Below are 19,581 nucleotides of genomic sequence, written 5' to 3'. Positions count from 1 at the left end.
GTGAAAAATTTGGAGCTCATCTTGAACTTCTCTGTCACTCACGCGCTTGGCCCTCGGTCAGTGTGAAAGTGCACATCATCTTCCGAAAGTCACTCGCAATCCATCTTGAGCAAACAGGTCTCCCACTGGATTGTATCCTATGACCAGGTCTCCCCAGGGTCTTCTCTCTTCATCTCCTGCTGAACCAAAAAACTCCCCACCACACCAGAGAAACCTCCCCTCAGCTCTCCCATCCTAATTGGATGACATACATTTCTCCTCATCCCTTATCTTCAACAATAACCCAAACAAGCTGAAAACAGAACAGGCTGCTCTTACAGAACTGCTAAATGAAATACATACAGCATAACAATAAAAATATGAACCAGGGCATGACATATATAATATCAATTTCTGGATAATAAGTGCTGGTTTAATGCTATGAGCCCTTTATAAGCACAACCAAAACAGAGATGCCAGGACCGTCAAGAGTTGGAAACATGATAATGAAGCTCACATCAGACTGATATGAGGAGACAGTAATGGAAACTCAACATATACTAACTGCAAACAGTTAGCACTAAATCTGGAATGGTAGCATCCACTATAGCAACAACTATTGTGAAAAAGGATCTAAAACTTTCATGGCATATACGATGAATAAAAACTCTTTTCAGGCTTCCAGCTAGGTATAGGCTGGATGATTATGCACAATGTTCTCACGGAATGGCTACAAGGTGAAGGATATCAATCGGGCCTTTTAAAGGGTTGACAGAAAACCAGGACACCTAAGAACGAGGAGGAACCTATTGCCACCACCTGTCTTCCCTATATTTCCACAGTTTCTGGAAGGATTGCCAGGATCCCGAAGGAATACCAGATTAAAATCATCCAAGAAACCATAAGAAAGCTCAAGTAACAGATTGTGTGGGTCAAACATTACCTGGGACTTAGGTTAGCTGGCGTTTACAGAATTCCCTGTGAATGCAGAGCAGCATATATCAGTCAGACGGGATTCATGGTAGAAACCCACATCAATGAGCACAGGAGGTTTATCCCTGCCCCTGCTCCAGTTCTTCAGCTATACATTTATCTGCCACCTCATTCTATTCCTATCCTCACTGGAGCAGCAAGGCCAATAAAACAGTTAAAATGTTCCACCAGCCCATTACTTTGCAGATTAAGGGGTGTGGTCCATAATTTGGTGATTCCCGACCACCTGTAGACTTCACCAAATACCTGTGCCTCAAAGATGCACCCTTGGTTGCTGTGGAATTCCTCAGGGGCGCCAAAACGCAGGAAGAACTCCTCCACAAGCCTCTCAGTGGTGGCGGTAGTGCTCTGGTCTGGGACCACGTATGCCTTTGGCCACTTTGTGAAGTAATCCACGGCCACAAAGTTGTAGCGGCTCCTGGTGTCAGTGCAGGGGAAGGGGCCCAGGATGTCCACCTCCACAGGCTCCACTGGTGCCCCCACGAGGTGCTGCTACATTGGCTCCTGGTATGTGACACAATAGTTCCATTCAGGACGGTTCAGGGTGTGGCCAAAGTATGGCACAATGAGGTCTCCCTACTCCCCCTCCTGTGACAGCACTGCAACGAGCCCCTGTTGCTAGCACCTGTGTCAACAATGAAGCGATGTGTGGATCAGGTTATGCCAGCACCGGGGCCTGAGCTGTTGAAAATGGCAGTGCAGGTGTCAGTCCAGGCAAAGGGCCTCCCTTTCTCAGTGAAGGGATGGTGGTGAACTCCTTATTAAATCAGTGGTGGTATGATGCCTGCTGCCAAGCTCGGCGACATTGTGGGAGTGGGCCATTCTGACCACTGCCATCTACTCAGGGTCCATCACCACTCCTTTGGCACTCACCACGTGCCCTAGGAACTTTGATTGGTGCTGCAGTGGGCAGCATTTTCCAGGGTTGAGGCACAGGTTTGCCTGGTGGATGGAGGCAAAGACCTCTTCCAGGTTCTGCAGAGCATCAACAAAAATGGCAGCATGCATCAGGAGATTGTCCAAATAACTCAACGGAATGTGAGCCAACAACCTCTCCATCAGACTCTCTAATGTGTTCAGGGCATTACCCAGACCAAACGGCATTACCCGGAACCAATGGTGAAGGCAGTCTTGGGTCAGGCTTCTGGGGCCAGTTCAACCTGCAAAGGTTGCGAAGCCATTGTGAAGATCAAGAGAGTTGAACCAAGTCAAACCTGTGATGCAGTCCAGGATATCATCAATTCAGGGCAGTGGATAGGAGTCTCTCTGGATCACGGCATTGAGATGGTGGTAGTCTACGTAGTACCACCACAACCTATCTTTTCTCATGACCAACACCACTGGTGCTGCCTATGGGCTATTGAAGGACTTGATGATTCCAGCTGCTGCCATCTCTTTGATACACTGCTCCACTGTCTGACACATGGTGAGGCCAGGCAATGAGGCCATAGGTGGATGGGCTGGGCATCCCTGGTGTTAATGTGGTGTTGGACTAACCCCGTGCATCTTCAGTCCTTGTTGCTGGCTGCAAAAACATTGAGGTGCTGGTCCAGGAGGTCCTTCAGCTGCCACTGCTGGTCCTGATCCAAACCCTCGTGGTTCTGCTCTGCTGCCATAGCTCCACACTGCCTCAGTGGCCTCACTGGAGGGCACTTTAATAGTGCTGCCGATGTTGTTGTACCACGCTGATCTGGTTGCTGATGACAGGAGCACAGTGAGCTGTGCTGGGGTGGCCAGTGATAGTGCATGTTACCCTGTATCGGTGTGATGCTCTGTGTTGGGCCTCTGTGGGGTGTGCTGCACTGCAGCGGACTGCTGTGAGAACCATGGTCAATTTGCTGCACCTGCCTAGTCCATTTCCTGGAGCTGCCCTGCTGGAGAGCCATGGCTTCAGTGTTGAGATGAGTGTTGCCCCCAGCATGTCCACAGTGGGACAGCAGATCCACGAAAATGATGCAGGAGTCCCAGATGTTGATTAGCCACACCTCATGCTCCACTGTGATGTGCAGTCACCCCTTCCCTCTCATTTCCACACAGTCACTGTGTGACCGTAGCCAGCTGGACTGCTGTCATTGTCCTCCCAACACAGATCAGGCAGGGATGGCTGGTCTGTGTTGGGAGGACACCCAGACGGATGTCGGTGATGGTTGAACCTATGCCCACCAACAGTCTCTACTCAAAATGCTGTTCCAGCACTGCTATGAGGACCCTATAGTCATGCTGATCAGCCACTATTAGGCCCTCCAACGTCAAGGAAGGTGCACTGCTGTCTCGGTTGGGATCCACCTGTTGCAGCAAGTTTGATGTACCAGGTAAGGCTACAGGTGGCCAGTAGCATTGTATCTGGGGAGCTCAGGGTGGACCTTGTGGAGTTAATTGCTGTGCTGGGGCCCATTGTTCCTCCTCTTTCTCCGGCAGTGTCGGTGGTGAGCCTGCTGTGTTGCCTGTCCTCCCATGGTGGAGGCATCTTTGGCTCTCCAGCGTGGGCTGCGAGGGAGGCGGGAGATGTGCTGCGTGATGTTGAGGAGCCTGGTGATGCTTGCCCCATCGGAGTTCCCCAGGAAGGTACAATACTCAGTTCCCAGGTTCTCCCTCCAGGCTGGTGTTCCATCTTCAAGAGCCTGGCCTGGGGGAGCAGGGCAGGCATATTATTTGGTCCCTTGACTTATCCATCCAACATCGTACCTCTTTAATTTGGCCATGTATTTCTAATCCCACTCCTGACACCAATGTGGCCAACATTTGGTCCATGATGCAGACGAGAAAAGGTTGTTTATCTCAATTGCCATTTTATTGCGACACGTACAATATCCTACAGAACGCAACAGCTCAGTGAGAACTAACTTAGTCACACACAAACAGAGGAAGGTGATTATTACACATCTTGGTTACATTCGGGGAGGCATATAAACACACAAGTGAGCAACTGTATAACCCAAGCTAAAATGCAACAATAAATGAACTTGAACATTTCATCATAATCTTACTGCACACACACACACACCAAAAACACATTTTAAGACAAGAACAATAAGTAGCGCTGGCCGCTAGGAATGCTGGGGCAGCTTTCAATCCTGCCCCTGGAGTGCCACAATATAGTAATCAGGAACAATCAGGAGTGGCACAGTAGCATAGTAGTTAGCACAATCACTTTACAGCACGAGCAATTATTGATTGGAGTTTGATTCCTGCCACTGTCTATAAGAAGTTTATATGCTCTCCCTGTGACTGTGTGCGTTTCCTCCGTGTGTTCCAGTTTCCTCCCGCATTCCAAAGACATACAGTTAGGTTAGGATTAATAAATTGTGGGTATGCTATATTGACTCTGGAACTGTGGTGACACTTGTGGGTTGCCCTCAGCAGAATCCTTGTTGATTTGATTTGAAATAAACAATGCCTTTCTCTGCATGTTTCGCTGTTTTGATGTACATGTGAAGCTAATGTTTATCTTTAATTTTCTTACCCATGTTTGACCAAATGCATTGAGATTAAGGCTCCTCCCTCACATTCACATATTGCTGCATAACCACTTCCAATTAGTCTATAAAGATATAACAATTACAGCATGGAAACAGGCCATCTTGGCCCTTCTAGTCCATGCCAAACGCTTACTCTCACCTAGTCCCACCTACCTGCACTCAGCCCATAACCCTCCATTCCTTTCCTGTCCATATACCTATACAATTTTTTTTTAAATGACAAAATTGAACCTGCCTCTACCACTTCTACTGGAAGCTCGTCCCACACAGCTACCACACTCTAAAGTAAAGAAGTTCCCACTCAACTTTTGCCCCTTAACTCCCCTTAACTCTCAACTCATGCTCTCTTATTTGAATCTCCTTGACTCTCAGTGGAAAAAGCCTATCCACGTCAACTCTACCTATCCCCCTCATAATTTTAAATACCTCTATCAAGTCCCCCCTCAACCTTCTATCCTAACTTGTTCAACCTTTCTCTGTAACTTAGGTGCTGAAACCCAGGTAACATTCTAGTAAATCTCCTCTGTACTCTCTCTATTTTGCTGACATCTTTCCTGGGAAAACAGAATAGACCTTAGGATGGACAACCATGGCATAAAGTCGATAAGATATAAATCTTTAAGAAACATTATGCCAGGCTAATGCTTGATTGGTCTGTAGGATACCTCTCCCAACTCAGACGAGACACTCTTATGACTATGATTCAAAGATTCCACAATTATGTTTTGATAGGAGTTACTCACAGAATGAAAAATGGCTGAGGCAGACTTATCTGAAAAGGCATGAATAAGATGACAACTACCACAAGATAATTATAGATTGAGAAAGCAATTGAATCCTTCTTAGTTCATCCATTCTGAGAAGTAGAACAATCTTCCTGATGCTGCTTTAACTCTCAGTCAAAGGAGTGCTGGGATGAATCCGTGCAATGGACTTCCCAGTAAAGTCTGGTAACATCTTCTCATTTGCACTAAATCTCATAATTTCCCTTAGGATAATAGTAATCATTTAGTATTTTGGTAACTTATACATTGAGATGGAGATGTAACATAAAGATTTTTACTCCTCATGTATGTGAAGGGTGTAAGTAATCAAGTCAATTCAATTCAATTCACCTTCCTTGTGGTACACAGAGATTACTTCTCTGAAGCCACCTTTACAGCTGCTATCTCTTAGGAAAGACTGGTAATTTCAGGTTGTCAAATGTACTCTTGTGATAATATATTTGAAAACCTGAGTTCAAATTTCACCATTTCTAAAGAACACAATTATTAGATTAATCCAGTTGACCAGCCTTGGGTTCAAATATTTTTCAATATCATCAACAAATCAATCAGACTTGAATTTAGAACATACCTCTGAAAATAATCTTCACAGGTTTCATAGACTTTGTCATGAAAATCACCCATCGTTAATACCAGTTGGTTTTTAACCTCTTCTGAACAAGCAATGTGAAAATCAGAAAGGAAGTGGCTGGAGACTGCAACCAGTGCCTCTCTGGGCCAGCGACTGAACCAGTCCATTGTGCAACCTGAAATCAGGCCAGGGAACTTCAGGGCACGAGATCGAAACTTTTCACCAACCTAAAAGCAGAACAAAGCATTAATTGTCTGAGATGTATACAGACCAAACATCTCATAAATCATTTATTGCTCTTTGGTAATACATAAAGAGGATGAAGGAAATGAAAACGAGACAAAAACATATTCAGCAAATTCTCTTCGGCTGTCCATCGATTTTGATGTTGACTGAGGCCTGGGCAAGGTTGTATGGAAGACTGGCAGTTGCCCATGCTGCAAATCTCCCCTCTCCATGCCACGGATGTTGTCCAAGGGAAGGGCACTAGGCCAATAGCTTGGCACTGGTGTTGTTGCAGAGAAATGTGTGGTTAAATGCCTTGCTCAGGGACACAACACACTGCCTCAGCTAAGACTCGAACTTGGAACCTTCAGATCACTGGACCATTTCCTTAGCCACTTGACTACACCCCAACATTCAGCAAATAAGCTTGCAGTAGACAATTAAGAATGGGGTGGGGGGGAAATTCTACATTTAAATATCCTATGTTAAAATTCTACTTTCTTGTATAGGGTTGTATATAAAAAGATGTACAATGGATTTTAAGCATTTTTCATGAAAATATTATGACTATACAGAAATTCTTGCCTTGATACAGTGTACAGTTCATTATAATACTGTAAATGATATACATTTTAGAATGTGGAAAGCGTGAGTAACTCCTCCATGGATGGTCCCAAGCTTGCCTGTGAAAGGAGGAGGGTTAGGCATCAGGCTAGCAATCCTATCCGATAAACCCCAGAGCTAAATAAATGCCAACAGAAGCTCCAAAGCCCTATTCCCTGGGAGAGGAAAGATATTTGCTTAGATGTATGAAGTTGTGTGGTGAAAGCAAAACACACAGGGCCAAAAAACCTTCTATCAACCCCGGGACAGGGGATTCTAGTGAACTGTTGTTGGTGGCCTATGCCGCAGAAGGGTTGATGGGCTTACAAAGAAGACGAAAATGAAGATGAGGATGACTTGGTACTATTTAGCTACATTCTTTAAAATAGTTTGATCACTATCATACATAAATGCAAATACATCAAAATTCATATTTTCTATATTCCTTGAATCGTCATTTTCTCAGCTTCAGTGATACTCCAGCTAAAGTTTTTGGCCTTGATAATTACTCTAAGATGGAGGACTGTTGACACAGATCAGAATGATGTTATAGACACTTAAATAATATTTACTTGCCACACTAGTATTACATATCCATTGACCTATCAGCTAACTGCATGGTTTCATTTCCCAGACATTATTTAAAGTCATAATTTACTTCTGAGTCGGGCATGAAGAGATTGGGCTCCATCAATTGGATTATGAGGTTAAAGATGAATGGAATGACTGGAAATAGATTGAAGATGGCTTAAAAGTTTTCAAATACTTTACTGAAGGTTCTGTTGTTTCTGCTGATGGGGTAGGAGGGGTAGGACTGAGCAGTGTTCTCAATCCAAATGGCACTGTGCATCTTTTTCCATCAGGTCTTGTCATCCTTTGTCGTTCACATTACTCCTTACTTCTGCATTTCTTTCTTCACCCCATTGCTGCATTGTGCTGTCCATTACCTTATACATGATAATTTCTTGTTTCTTTTCACTTCTGTCAAAAATCTCATCCAGACTTCACTGCTTAGCTCACCTGTTCTTGACTGATCTCAACAGTCCCAAAACAACCACTTCCTGTAAAAACAGGGCATCCCCATTCACATTGTTTAATTAATTCTCCCATTCAGTTTATCTGTTAGTCAGAGGAAAAATATATCCTCACTAACCAGTCATTCTAACACTGAGGCTCACAACTGCATGACAATAGACAATAGACAATAGGTGCAGAAGTAGACCATTCGGCCCCTCGAGTCTGCACCGCCATTCTGAGATCATGGCTGATCATTCACTATCAATACCCAGTCCGTGACTTGTCCCCATATCCCTTGATTCCCCTATCCATCAGATATCTATCTAGCTCCTTCTTGAAAGCATCCAGAGAATTGGCCTCCACCGTCTTCCGAGGCAGTGCATTCCACACCTCCACAACTCTCTGGGAGAAGAAGCTCTTCCTCAACTCTGTTTTAAATAACTGATCTCTTATTCTCAATCCATGCCCTCTGGTACTGGACTCTCCCAACATCTGGAACATATTTCCTGCCTCAATCCTATCAAATCCTTTAATTATCTTAAATGTTTCAATCAGATCCCCTCTCAATCTCCTCAATTCCAGCCTGTACAAGCCCAATCTCTCCAATCTCTCTGCGTAAGACAGCCCTGCCATCCCAGGAATCAACCTAGTGAATCTACGCTGCACTTCCTCAATTGCCAGAATGTCCTTCCTTAAACCTGGAGACCAAAACTGTACACAATATTCCAGGTGTGGTCTCACCAGGGCCCTGTACAAATGCAAAAGGACATCCTTGCTCTTGTACTCAATTCCCCTTGTAACAAAGGCCAACATTCCATTTGCTCTCTTCACTGCCTGTTGCACTTGCTCATTCACCTTCATTGACTGGTGAACTAGGACTCCTAGGTCTCTTTGCATTTCTCCCTTACCTAACTCTACACCGTTCAGACAATACTCTGCCCTCTTGTTCCTGCTTCCAAAGTGGATAACTTCACATTTATTCACATTGAATGACATCTGCCAAGTATTTGCCCACTCACCCAGCCTATCCAAGTCTCCCTGTATTCTCCTAACGTCCTCTTCGCATGTCACACTGCCACCCAGTTTAGTATCGTCAGCAAACTTGCTGATATAGTTTTCAATCCCCTCATCTAAATCGTTGACATAAATCGTAAAGAGCTGTGGTCCTAATACAGAGCCCTGTGGTACCCCATTAGTCACCTCCAGCCAGTCTGAGAAACACCCATTCACTGCTACCCTTTGCTTTCTATCTGCCAACCAGTTTTCTATCCATGTTGAAACCCTGCCCCCAATGCCATGAGCTCTGATTTTACTCACCAATCTCCTATGTGGCACCTTATCGAATGCCTTCTGAAAATCTAGGTACACAACATCCACTGGCTTACCCTCGTCTAACATCCTTGTTACACCCTCAAAAAACTCCAACAGATTAGTCAAGCATGATTTGCCCTTGGTAAATCCATGCTGGCTCGGCCTAATCCTATTTCTGCCATCAAGATGTGCCACTATTTCGTCCTTAATAATGGACTTAAGCATCTTCCCCACAACTGACGTTAGGCTAACAGGGCGATAGTTCTCCGTTTTCTCCTTCCCTCCCTTCTTGTAAAGTGGGATAACATTAGCCACTCTCCAATCTTCAGGAACTGATCCTGAATCTAAGGAACATTGGAAAATGATTACCAATGCATCCGCAATTTCCTGAGCCACCTCTTTTAGAACCCTCGGATGCAGACCATCTGGACCCAGGGATTTATTAGCCTTCAGTCCTACCAGTCTACTCATCACTGTTTCTTTCCTAATGTCAATCTGTCTCAATTCCTCTGATATCTTATGACCCTGGCCCATCCATACATCTGGGAGATTGCTTGTGTCCTCCCTGGTGAAGACAGATCTAAAGTACGCATTAAATTCTGTTGCCATTTCCCTGTTTCCCATAACAATTTCTCCCAATTCATTCTTCAAGGGGCCAACATTGTTCTTAACTATCTTCTTCCTCTTCACATAGCTAAAAAAGCTTTTGCTATCCCCTTTTATATTCCTGGCTAGACTGAGCTCATACCTGATTTTTTCTCTCCGTGTTGCTTTTTTAGTTAAGATCTGCTGTTCCTTAAAACTTTCCTAATCATCTGTATTCCCACTCATCTTAGCCCTGTCATACTTCTTTTTTCTTTAATGCTATACAATCTCTGACTTCCTTTGTCAACCACTGTGGTCCCTTCCCCCTCTTTGAATCCTTCCTTCTCATTGGAATGAACTGCTTTTGCATCTTTTGTATTATGCCCAAGAATATCTGCCACTGCTGATCCACTGTCTTTCCTGCCAGGGCATCTGCCCATTTAACTTTGGCCAGCTCTTCCCTCATGGCTCCATAGTCTCTTTTATTTAATTGCAACACTGACACCTCTGATCTGCCCTTATCCCTCTCAAATTGTAGATAAAAACTCATCATGTTATGATCACTACTTCCTAATGGCTCCTTTACTTTAAGATCACTTATCAATTCCTGTTCATTACACATCACCAAGTCCAAAATAGCCTCGTTCCTGGTTGGCTCAAGCACAAGCTGTTCCAAAAATACATCCCTTAGACACTCCACAAACTCCCTATCCTGGGGTCCAGCACCTACCTGATTCTCTCAGTTCACCTGCATGTTGAAATCTCCCATAACGACTGCATTACCTTTAGCACATGCCAATGTTAACTCTCTGATCAACTTGTACCCAATATCCACGCTACTGTTTGGGGGCCTGTACACAACACCCATTTGGGTCTTTTTACCCTTACTGTTCCTCAGCTGAATCCACACAGACTCTACTTCCCCTGTTCCCAAGTCACCTCTTGCTAAGGACTGAATCTCATTTCTCACCAACAGGGCCACCCCACCCCCTCTTCCCATATTTCTGTCTCTACGATAGCACGTATACCCTGGTACACTCAATTCCCAGGCCTGATCCCCTTGCAGCCATGTCTCCATTATCCCAACAATATCGTAGTTCCCCATTTTCATCTGAGCTTCAAGCTCATCTGTCTTATTTCTGACACTATGCGTATTCAAGTATAGAATTCTTAGCCCATTCCTCCTCTCTTTGCTTAAAACACTGTCTACTGTACCTAACCCAGCTCCTTGAACTTCCATCAGGCTAATTGCACCCTGAATTTTGATGACCTTCTCAAGATCACCCAAACCTTCTACACATTTAGCCCCATGCTCCTTCTGACCAACCCTCTGGATCTGGATCCCTGCCCCCTGCACATCTAGTTTAAACCCCCCCGAGCAGCACTGGCAAACACTCCTGCAAGAATGTTAATACCCCTCCGGTTCAGATGTAGACCGTCCCTTCAAAACAGATCCCAATGTCCCTGGAACAAAGACCAATTATCCAAAAACCTGAACCCTTCCTTCCTGCACCATGCTCTCAGCCTCGTATTAATGTGCATAATCATTCTATTCTTCGCCTCACTCGCACGTGGCACAGGTAGCAATCCCGAGATTGACACCCTGGAGGTCCTGCCTTTCAGCTTCACTCCTAACTCCCTGAACTCTCTAAGCAGGACCCCCTCACTCACCTTACCTACATCGTTGGTCCCTACGTGGACCACTACATCTGGGTTCATGCCCTCGTTCTCAAGAATAGCCTGCACCCGATCTGAGATGTCCCGGACCCTGGCACCAGGGAGGCAACATACCATCCAAGACTCCGGATCTGCCCCACAAAATCTCCTATCTGCCCCCCTAACTATAGAATCCCCTAAAACTATCGCTCTCTTCTCTTCCCTCCTCCCCTTTCTAGTTGAGGGTTCAACCTCTGTGCCAGAGGCTGGACCACTACAACTCATTCCTGGTAGGGCATGCTTAAATGGAAGTATGTGGAGTTGACTTGAAGCCCACTACTGCCATTTTGTGGGAATATTCCTGCTGAGTCCATTTTAACCTCACACAATGGAACAAAGGGAACAGCATGGAATATTCACTAGTAGAGTTTTTTCCAAAGGGATAATTAAGCAGTTGGTTGCTGGCTCTGGACATTTTTATAGTTCTGCACTTTGCTTCATTCTGTATGGTTCAAGCTTCCAAATCCTTTGAAATATTTTGTCAGATTTTGAGTTATATTTTTCTGATTTTAGTAGTCATTCTTTAAAATACATGTTTTCTTTTTTTCCTCAGAGTACTATTCAAAGGATAGTAGAAATACATTCCTTAAGTATTTTAAGGCAAAGTTAGATTCTTGAAAGTCAGAATAAAACTGCAGATACTGGCAATCTAAAATAAAAACTGGAAACACTGGAAATACTCAGCAGGTTAGGACTCCTCTGTGGAAGATAGTTCTGTTCAGTTCTTCAGTTCTGATCCATGGTGGGTAGTTTTTAGTATAAAAAGATTAAGTTATATCTTTATAAAAGATAAAGTTATTCAAAGATATAGCACTCACATGAAGGTTGTTTACAGTCGTAGAGATAACGAGAGGGTTATTAGTATTATCTCTGCATGAATGGAAGTGTGAACTGTTCTGGAGATGCTGGGGTAGAGATGTTAGGACTGCATTGTAAGTCGTCTACTCCTCTATTCAGGGATGGGTTTTCCAGTCTGACAAAGATGGCTTCTTTAACCCCTCTTTTAAACCACTACCTTCCCTGTCCAAAATGTGCACATTGTTAACATCAAAGGAGTGTCCCTTGTCCTTAGGCGTAGATATACAGCCAAATCTTGACTTGAGGAATTACCCCTTCTATGTTGGGCCATCCGTTTGTAAAGTGGTTGTTTTGTCTCACCAATATACAACTTGTGCAGTTCTCATTGCATTGGACAGCATATACAATATTGCCCTGTTTATGTCTGGGTGTAGGATCCTTGGGGTGGACAAGTTTCTGTTTGAGTGTTTATAGGGTTTGAAAAACACAGGGATTTGCTGTAGGTTGAAAATCCTTTTCTCTGAAACTGCAGCCACATATGGGATGACTATGTTTTACTGTCTTCTTCGCTCCTTATTTCTTTCTGCTGTTTTTTGTTGCTGTGTTGAAGAAGACCCAGTCAGGGTAGCCACATGCTTTCAAGGCTTTTCTCAAATACTTGTGCTCCTTGTCTTTAATATTGATGAGCACATTCTCAGCGTGGTGATGCAGTATTCTGATAACCCACAACTTATGTTATAATGGGTGATAAGAGTCAAACTGTAGGTATTGATCTGTGTAAGTTAGTTTCCTGTAAACTTCAATATCTGGATGTCCATTTTCTTTGATAAGTACTGCATAGTCTAAAAAGGCCAGTCTATTGTTCTCAATGTCTTCTCATGTAAATTTGATCTTATTCTCCATCGAGTTGATGCGTTCTGTGAAGGCTTGCACCTCATGGGTTTTGATCTCATGGAGGTGGGGTACAGCACCACTTATCAGCCACTTATAATGCAGTCCTAACATTTCTGTTGGGACACTGCTTTTCACGTTGTTTGTCAGTGATTTAGATAATGGAATTGATGGCTTTTTGGCAAAGTTTGCAGATGATATGAAGATAGGTGGAGGGGTAGGTAGTGCTGAGGAAGCAATGCAATTGCAGCAGGACTTAGACAAATTGGAAGAATGGGCAAAAAATGGCAGATGGAATTAAGTGTTGAGAAATATATGGTAATACACTTTGGTAAAAGGAACAATAGTGCAGACTATGATCTAAATGGGGAGAAGGTTCAAACATCAGATATGCAGAAGAACTTAGGATTCCTTGTGCAAAACTCCCAGAAGGTTAGTTTACAGGTTGAATGTGTAGTAAAGAAGACAATTGCAATGTTGGCATTTATTTCAAGGGGAATAGAATATAAAAGCAAAGAGATAATGCCAAGCCTCTATAAGACACTAGTCAGGCTGCATTAGAGTATTGTCAACAGTTGAGCCCCATATATCAGAAAGGATGTGTTGTCATTGTAGAGTCCAGTGGAAGTTCATGAGGATAATTCTGGGAAAGAAGGGGATTAACATATGAGAAGCGTTTGGCAGCTTTGAGCTTGTACTCACTGGAATTTATAAGAATGTAGGGGAACTGATTGAAACCTACCAAATGTTGAAAGGATTAGGTAGGGTGTATGTGGAAAGGATGTTTCCTATGGTGGGGGTATCCAGAACTAGAATGCACAGCCAGAGAGTAGTGAATCTGTGGAATGCTCTGCCACAGACTGCAGTGGGGAGCCAAACCTGTGTGTATATTTAAGGCAGAAGTTGATTGTTTTTTCATTGGTCAGGGCATCAAAGATATGGTGAGAAGGCAGATATATGGGGTTGAGTGGGATCCAGGATCAGCCATGATGTAGTGGCAGAGCAGACTGAATGGCCTAAATCTGCTCCTGTCTTATGGTCTATTACCTCTATGACTCTTAACAACCCTCATGTGATTGTTATACCCAGTTTATAAGCTGGAAAACCACCCACCATTGATCAGAACTGAAGAAGCCTCTTGGATGAGTGGCAAAATGTCTTCTAGGCAACACAGCAAGTCCAATTACCTTGATTTACTACTGCTTGAGAGGCAGGACAAATGGCTTAAGTTTCAGTAGGTAAGCACTTCGGGATATTAATCCCCTCCAGTACCCCACATGTGCCTAAGGAAGATATAAAAATCTCTGCCATGACTATATGTTTCATCCTTTGCTTCCCATAGTAAGTAACCCTCACCTCCTATTCACTCCGGCTTCTCACTCTTCTCTCCCTTTCTGATCCTTCTCAATTCCCTTATTCTTTACCCAATCTTGTACTCAGCTCTAACATCCTATCATTTATTTCCATACCCCTTTCTCTCCTGGTTCCATCCATCTACCGCCCACACAAGTTTCACCCCATTGGCTCTGCCATTTAGTCCTGGTTCCATTTGCTTTTCAATTCTCCCTCAAGTGTTCTGGTCCCCACCTTCACTCTCTCCTGCCCCCTCCTGGCTTCATCTATTTTTTGTCTGCCTCCATCTATCATGTCTCCCAATTTCATGACACTCTTTTGCTTGATCTATCCATCATCCTTCATATTGCTCTCTATGAAAGGTTCTTCCCTGCAAGAACCCAGCAAGTTTTTGCCTTGCTTCCTTCATTTATTCAGAGATACAGCATGGAATAAGCTCTTCTGGCCCTTTGAGCCGTGTGGTCCAGCAACCCCTAACAACCTCCAATTTAACCCTAACCTGATCACGGGACAATTTGCAATGACCAATGAACCTACTAACCAGTACAACTTTGGACTGTGGGAGGAAACCAGAGCACCTGGAGAAAACCCACACGTTCCATTAGGAGAATGTTAAAAACTCCTTACAGAGGATGCCAGGACTGAAGTCCGAATTCTGATGACCCAAGCTTCATAGCATCCCACTAACTGCTACATTACTATGGTTGATTGAAATAAAATCCCTTACTAATCTAGGTCTCTCACTGTTGTCCATTAATTTAACTTTGATACCATCCTAACGCTATATTCTATTCTAATCTTCATGCGAAAACATTAAACCTCTGTGATAGTAGGAACAATTTCTAAGGGAGGGGAAATCATCAATCCTGATATTAACCTTTTTGGTAAACTCCCCTTTTTGTTATACCCCTCCATGTTTCTATCAACACTTTTCGCTGCCTTGGAAAAGCAGCTAACATAATCAAAAGCTTCTCCCACCCAATCATTCTCTCCTCTTCTCTTTCCCATCTGGTAGAAGACACACAAGTTTGAAAGCATATTCTACCAGGTTCAAAGACAGCTTCTAACCACTGTTATTAAGCTATTGACCAGACTCATGAGCACTAAAAGATGAAAAGATGACCTCCCAAACCTATTTTGCTGTGGTCTTTGGATTTTATTGTTTACACTCACTGTACGTTTTTGTAACTGTAACATTATTCTGCATGGTATTCTTCTTACTACCTCAGTGTAATTATGTATGGTATGATTGATAAGACTGAATATAATTCTGGATCTGTTGGACCCCGTGATTTGCTGTTTGAAGGTTGTTTGGGTGTTTCAGCGCTCTGCAGTCTTCGAGAGGATTCCGTGAGGCAAAGGTAGTGTGCATGAACCTTATGATAGACAGGTTGTGGGATGGTTGCAAGCTGATATTTGACTCCAGTTCACTGATTAAAGCTTGCATTGTGTATCGATTAAAACAACAAGGATGATTGAAACATCGAAGTGAATCCAAAGGGTGAGCGCCAGCTACTTGCCTTTTGATCATTCTGTTACTGGAGAGGGGAGAGCCTGGCACTGTGCCCAGAGAATATTATCCAGGTTTTCTGCGTTTTGTATATGGGCTTGGACTATAGACCTTTATCCCCACCACCCCACCCCCGGTCTTACAGTTTTTTTTATATATATTCGGTGTTTGTTGCCCGATCTTCCTTGTTTTTTTTTGTGCAGGGGAGGTGGATTTGGGGGTCAATGTACCTATTCTGTTTTGTTTGTTTTTTTTTGTGCTGGGAGAATGGATTTGGGGGTTAATGAGTGTGCTGCCTTTCATTTCTTTCTTGGCTTCATGGCTACCTGGAGAAGAATTATTTCAGAGAAGTATACTTTGATAATAAATGTACCTTTGAATCTTTTTTAAAAAATATGGATGGTATGCAAAACAAAAGCTATATCTTGGCATATGTATTAATAGTAAACCAATATTAATCACTTTGAATCTGGAGGACTTTCTGGGACTCCAGAGCCACTCCTCTGGTGTGAGGAGCTCCTTAAATTAGCCATTTCTATTGTATGTTAAATTAGTTATATCTATGTATCTAAATTATGCACTGCACTCATACTAATAGCTCCTGGATAAAATGGTTTTGGTCCCTTGTGCTCAGGTGTTCATCAATCCCTTCTCCACAATGTTTCCAACACAATAAAATTTTGACTTACTTAATATAGTTTATAATATAGATGAGGCACTCACCGGAGAAAAACAGAGGACAACATGTAGATTTGCTCTAGCTCTTCGTATAAAATATTCATATAGATTGTCGAAAGTGGGAGGAATCCGAGGTGACTCTTTCTTCATTGGTGCAATCAGTGATTGAGTAATTTCATCAAGTTCATCCCGAGCAAACAAGTTTGATACCTATCAAAGAGAACAATGCAAAAAATGTTGAAAGATGCTGCAATTTTGATTCATCAGGAAGCTTATTGTCATTATAATATATTTAGAATTATGGAGCTTATTGTTTAGCCATGCTTATTGTGATATGAAAATATTTGCAGTAGCAAATTATCTGTATTTAAGGTACAGTTGGCTCTCCTTTTCCACGGGTTCCGCATGCGCGGATTCAACCAACCGTGGGTCAGGAAAACCCGGAAGTTCCCTCTCCAGCACTTGTTGTTTGAGCATGTACAGACTTTTTTTGTCATTATTCCCTAAACAATACAGTATAACAACTATTTACATAGCATATACTTTGTATTAGATATTGTAAGAAAGTTGGAACAGGTACATCCGGTATTATTTAGCATCAGTTAGTCAAATGTTTGTCTTAGTATATAGTACATACTTTACCTTTCTATGCATATAAAACACTTAAGAAATGTATGTATTTCAATAACTAAACCACTGCATTGCTTAATAATAATTGTAGCTTTCATCAGGACAGGGCCTTTCACATGCTCCATTATTCTCACTTTATCTTTTAAAATTGTTCTGATCGCTGACCAACTGTAGCCTAACGCTTTTCCAATGACCGATGGCGTTTCACCTCTTTCTGATCACTTTATTATTTCCACTTTATTTTTAATCGTGATTGGTTTCCATCAACGTGACAGAAACACTATGGGTGGCGGGTCCTGAGCTCCGCCGGGTCCTAAAGTCCACTGCACTGAGACAGGTTAAACAAGGGACTTGAGCATCCACATTTTTTGGTATCCACAGGGGGTCCCAGAACCAATCCCCTGCAGATAAGGCAGGGCAACTGTACTTGCATTGACATTTAAGCTCCGCCAATTTGGATTCATTAACTTTCCACCATGCTGACCCAGCCACAACCCCATCCTTAAAATTGCTGCTAATACAAACATATGAATTAGGAGTAAGTGTAGGTCACTACCCCTCTCCTTGAGCCTCCCCAAAGCTTCTTTGATTTTTATATACCCACAGTAATATTTTACCATCCAACCTCCCCCCCCCACCATGCTAATCATTTATTGACCTCTGCCTCAGACTTTCTATCATCACCAATGGAAGAAGAGAATTCCATTGATTTACAACCCTGTGAGAGAAAGAAAACTGTCTCATCTCTGTCTTCATTAGGCAATTTATTTTTAAAGAGTGAGTTCTAGTTCCATATTCTCCTACAAGAGGAACCATCCTTTCCAAATCAATCCTGTCAAAACTTTCGAAAGAGATAGGATTTCAAGTTTCCCATCAAACTTTGGGAGAACACACTGACTAGAAAGAGATGCTGGGAACCATAAACAAAGAAATACAGTGATGAAAGGTCTCATGGACAACATCTAGTCAGGATCAATGTGAAAAAGTAAAGTTGTATCAATTCAGCACTTGGAGTATATCATTGTAAATTATTCCACCATGAACCATCCAGAGGATAGGATAAATAAATGTGTTTTGGAAACTGTCAATCTACAAAAGGGTCAGCCCTGGAAAAAAGCCTCTGACTATCCACACTATCAATGCCTCTCATCATCTTATACACCTCTATCAGGTCACCTCTCATCCTCCACCATTCCAAGGAGAAAAGGCCGAGTTCACTCAACCTATTCTCATAAGGTATGCTCCCCAATGCAGGCAACGTACTTGTGAATCTCCTCTGCACCCTTTCTATAGTTTCCACATCCTTCCTGTAGTGAGGTGACCAGAACTAAGCACAGTACTCCAAGTGGGGTCTGACTAGGGTCCTATATAGCCATAACATTACCTCTCGGCTCTTAAACTCAGTCCCACTGTTGATGAAGGCCAATGTACCGTATGCCTTCTTAACCACAAAGTCAACCTGTGCAGTAACTTTGGGTGTTCTATGGACTCAGACCCCAAGGTCCCTCTGATCCTCCACACCGCCAAGAGTCTTAGCATTAAGACTATATTCTACCATCATATTTGACCTACCAAAATGAACCACCTCACAATTATCTGGGTTAAATTCCATCTGCCACTTCTCAGCCCAGTTTTGCATTCTATCAATGTCCCGATGCAAACTCTGACAGCCCTCTCCACTATCCACAACACACCAAACTTTATGTCGTCAGTAAATTTACTAACTCATCCCTCTACTTCCTCATCAAGGTCATTTATAAAAATCACAAAGAGTAGGGGTCCCAGAACAGATCCTTGAGGCACACCACTGGTCACTGAACTCCATGCAGAATATGACCCGTCTACAACCACTCTTTGCCTTCTGTGAGCAAGCCAATTCTGGATTCACAAAGCAAGTTCCCCTTGGATCCCATGCTTCCTTACTTTCTTAATAAGCCTTGCATCAAATGCTTTGCTGAAATCCATATATGCTACATCTACTGCTCTACCTTCATCAATGTATTTAGTCACATCCCCAAAAAATTCAATCGGGTTCATAAGGCACAACCTGCCCTTGACAAAGCCATGCTGACTATTCCTAATCATATCATGCCTCTCCAAATGTTCATAAATTCTGCCTCTCAGCATCTTTTCTATCAACTTACCCACCACTGAAGTAAGAATCACCTGTCTATAATTTCCTGGGCTATCTCTACTCCCTCTCTTGAATAAGCAAACAACACCTGCAACCCTCCAATCCTCTAGAACCTCTCCCATCCCTATTGATGATGCAAAGATCATTGCCAGAGGCTTAGCAATCTCCTCCCTCACCTCCCACAGTAGCCTGGGTACATCTCATCCAATCCTGGAGACTTAGCCAACTTGATGCTTTCCAAAAGCTCCAGTACATCCTCTTTCTTAATGTCTATATGCTCAAGCTTTTCACTCTGCTGTAAGTCATCCCTACAACAGCCAAGA

The 19,581-nt window shown here is 43.1% G+C and overlaps 1 protein-coding gene across 1 annotated transcript in view; it reads right to left on the bottom strand.

Moving 5' to 3' along the window:
* The window catches only part of LOC132401348 (dynein axonemal heavy chain 8-like), an 895,336-nt gene that overhangs the window by 169,504 nt on the left and 706,251 nt on the right, over positions 1–19,581 (bottom strand). Inside the window, exons 65-66 of the mRNA XM_059983478.1 lie at positions 16,540–16,704; positions 5,808–6,034 (exon numbers count right to left, since the gene is read on the bottom strand). Of these exons, the coding sequence (XP_059839461.1) occupies positions 5,808–6,034; positions 16,540–16,704 (392 nt within the window). The remainder of the gene's footprint in view (positions 1–5,807; positions 6,035–16,539; positions 16,705–19,581) is intronic.

This window comes from Hypanus sabinus, chromosome 10 (genome assembly GCF_030144855.1).
Source record: "Hypanus sabinus isolate sHypSab1 chromosome 10, sHypSab1.hap1, whole genome shotgun sequence".
Lineage (NCBI taxonomy): Eukaryota > Metazoa > Chordata > Chondrichthyes > Myliobatiformes > Dasyatidae > Hypanus > Hypanus sabinus.
Note: the sequence above shows the minus strand (reverse complement) of the source record. Positions and strands in the feature narration are given on the sequence as shown.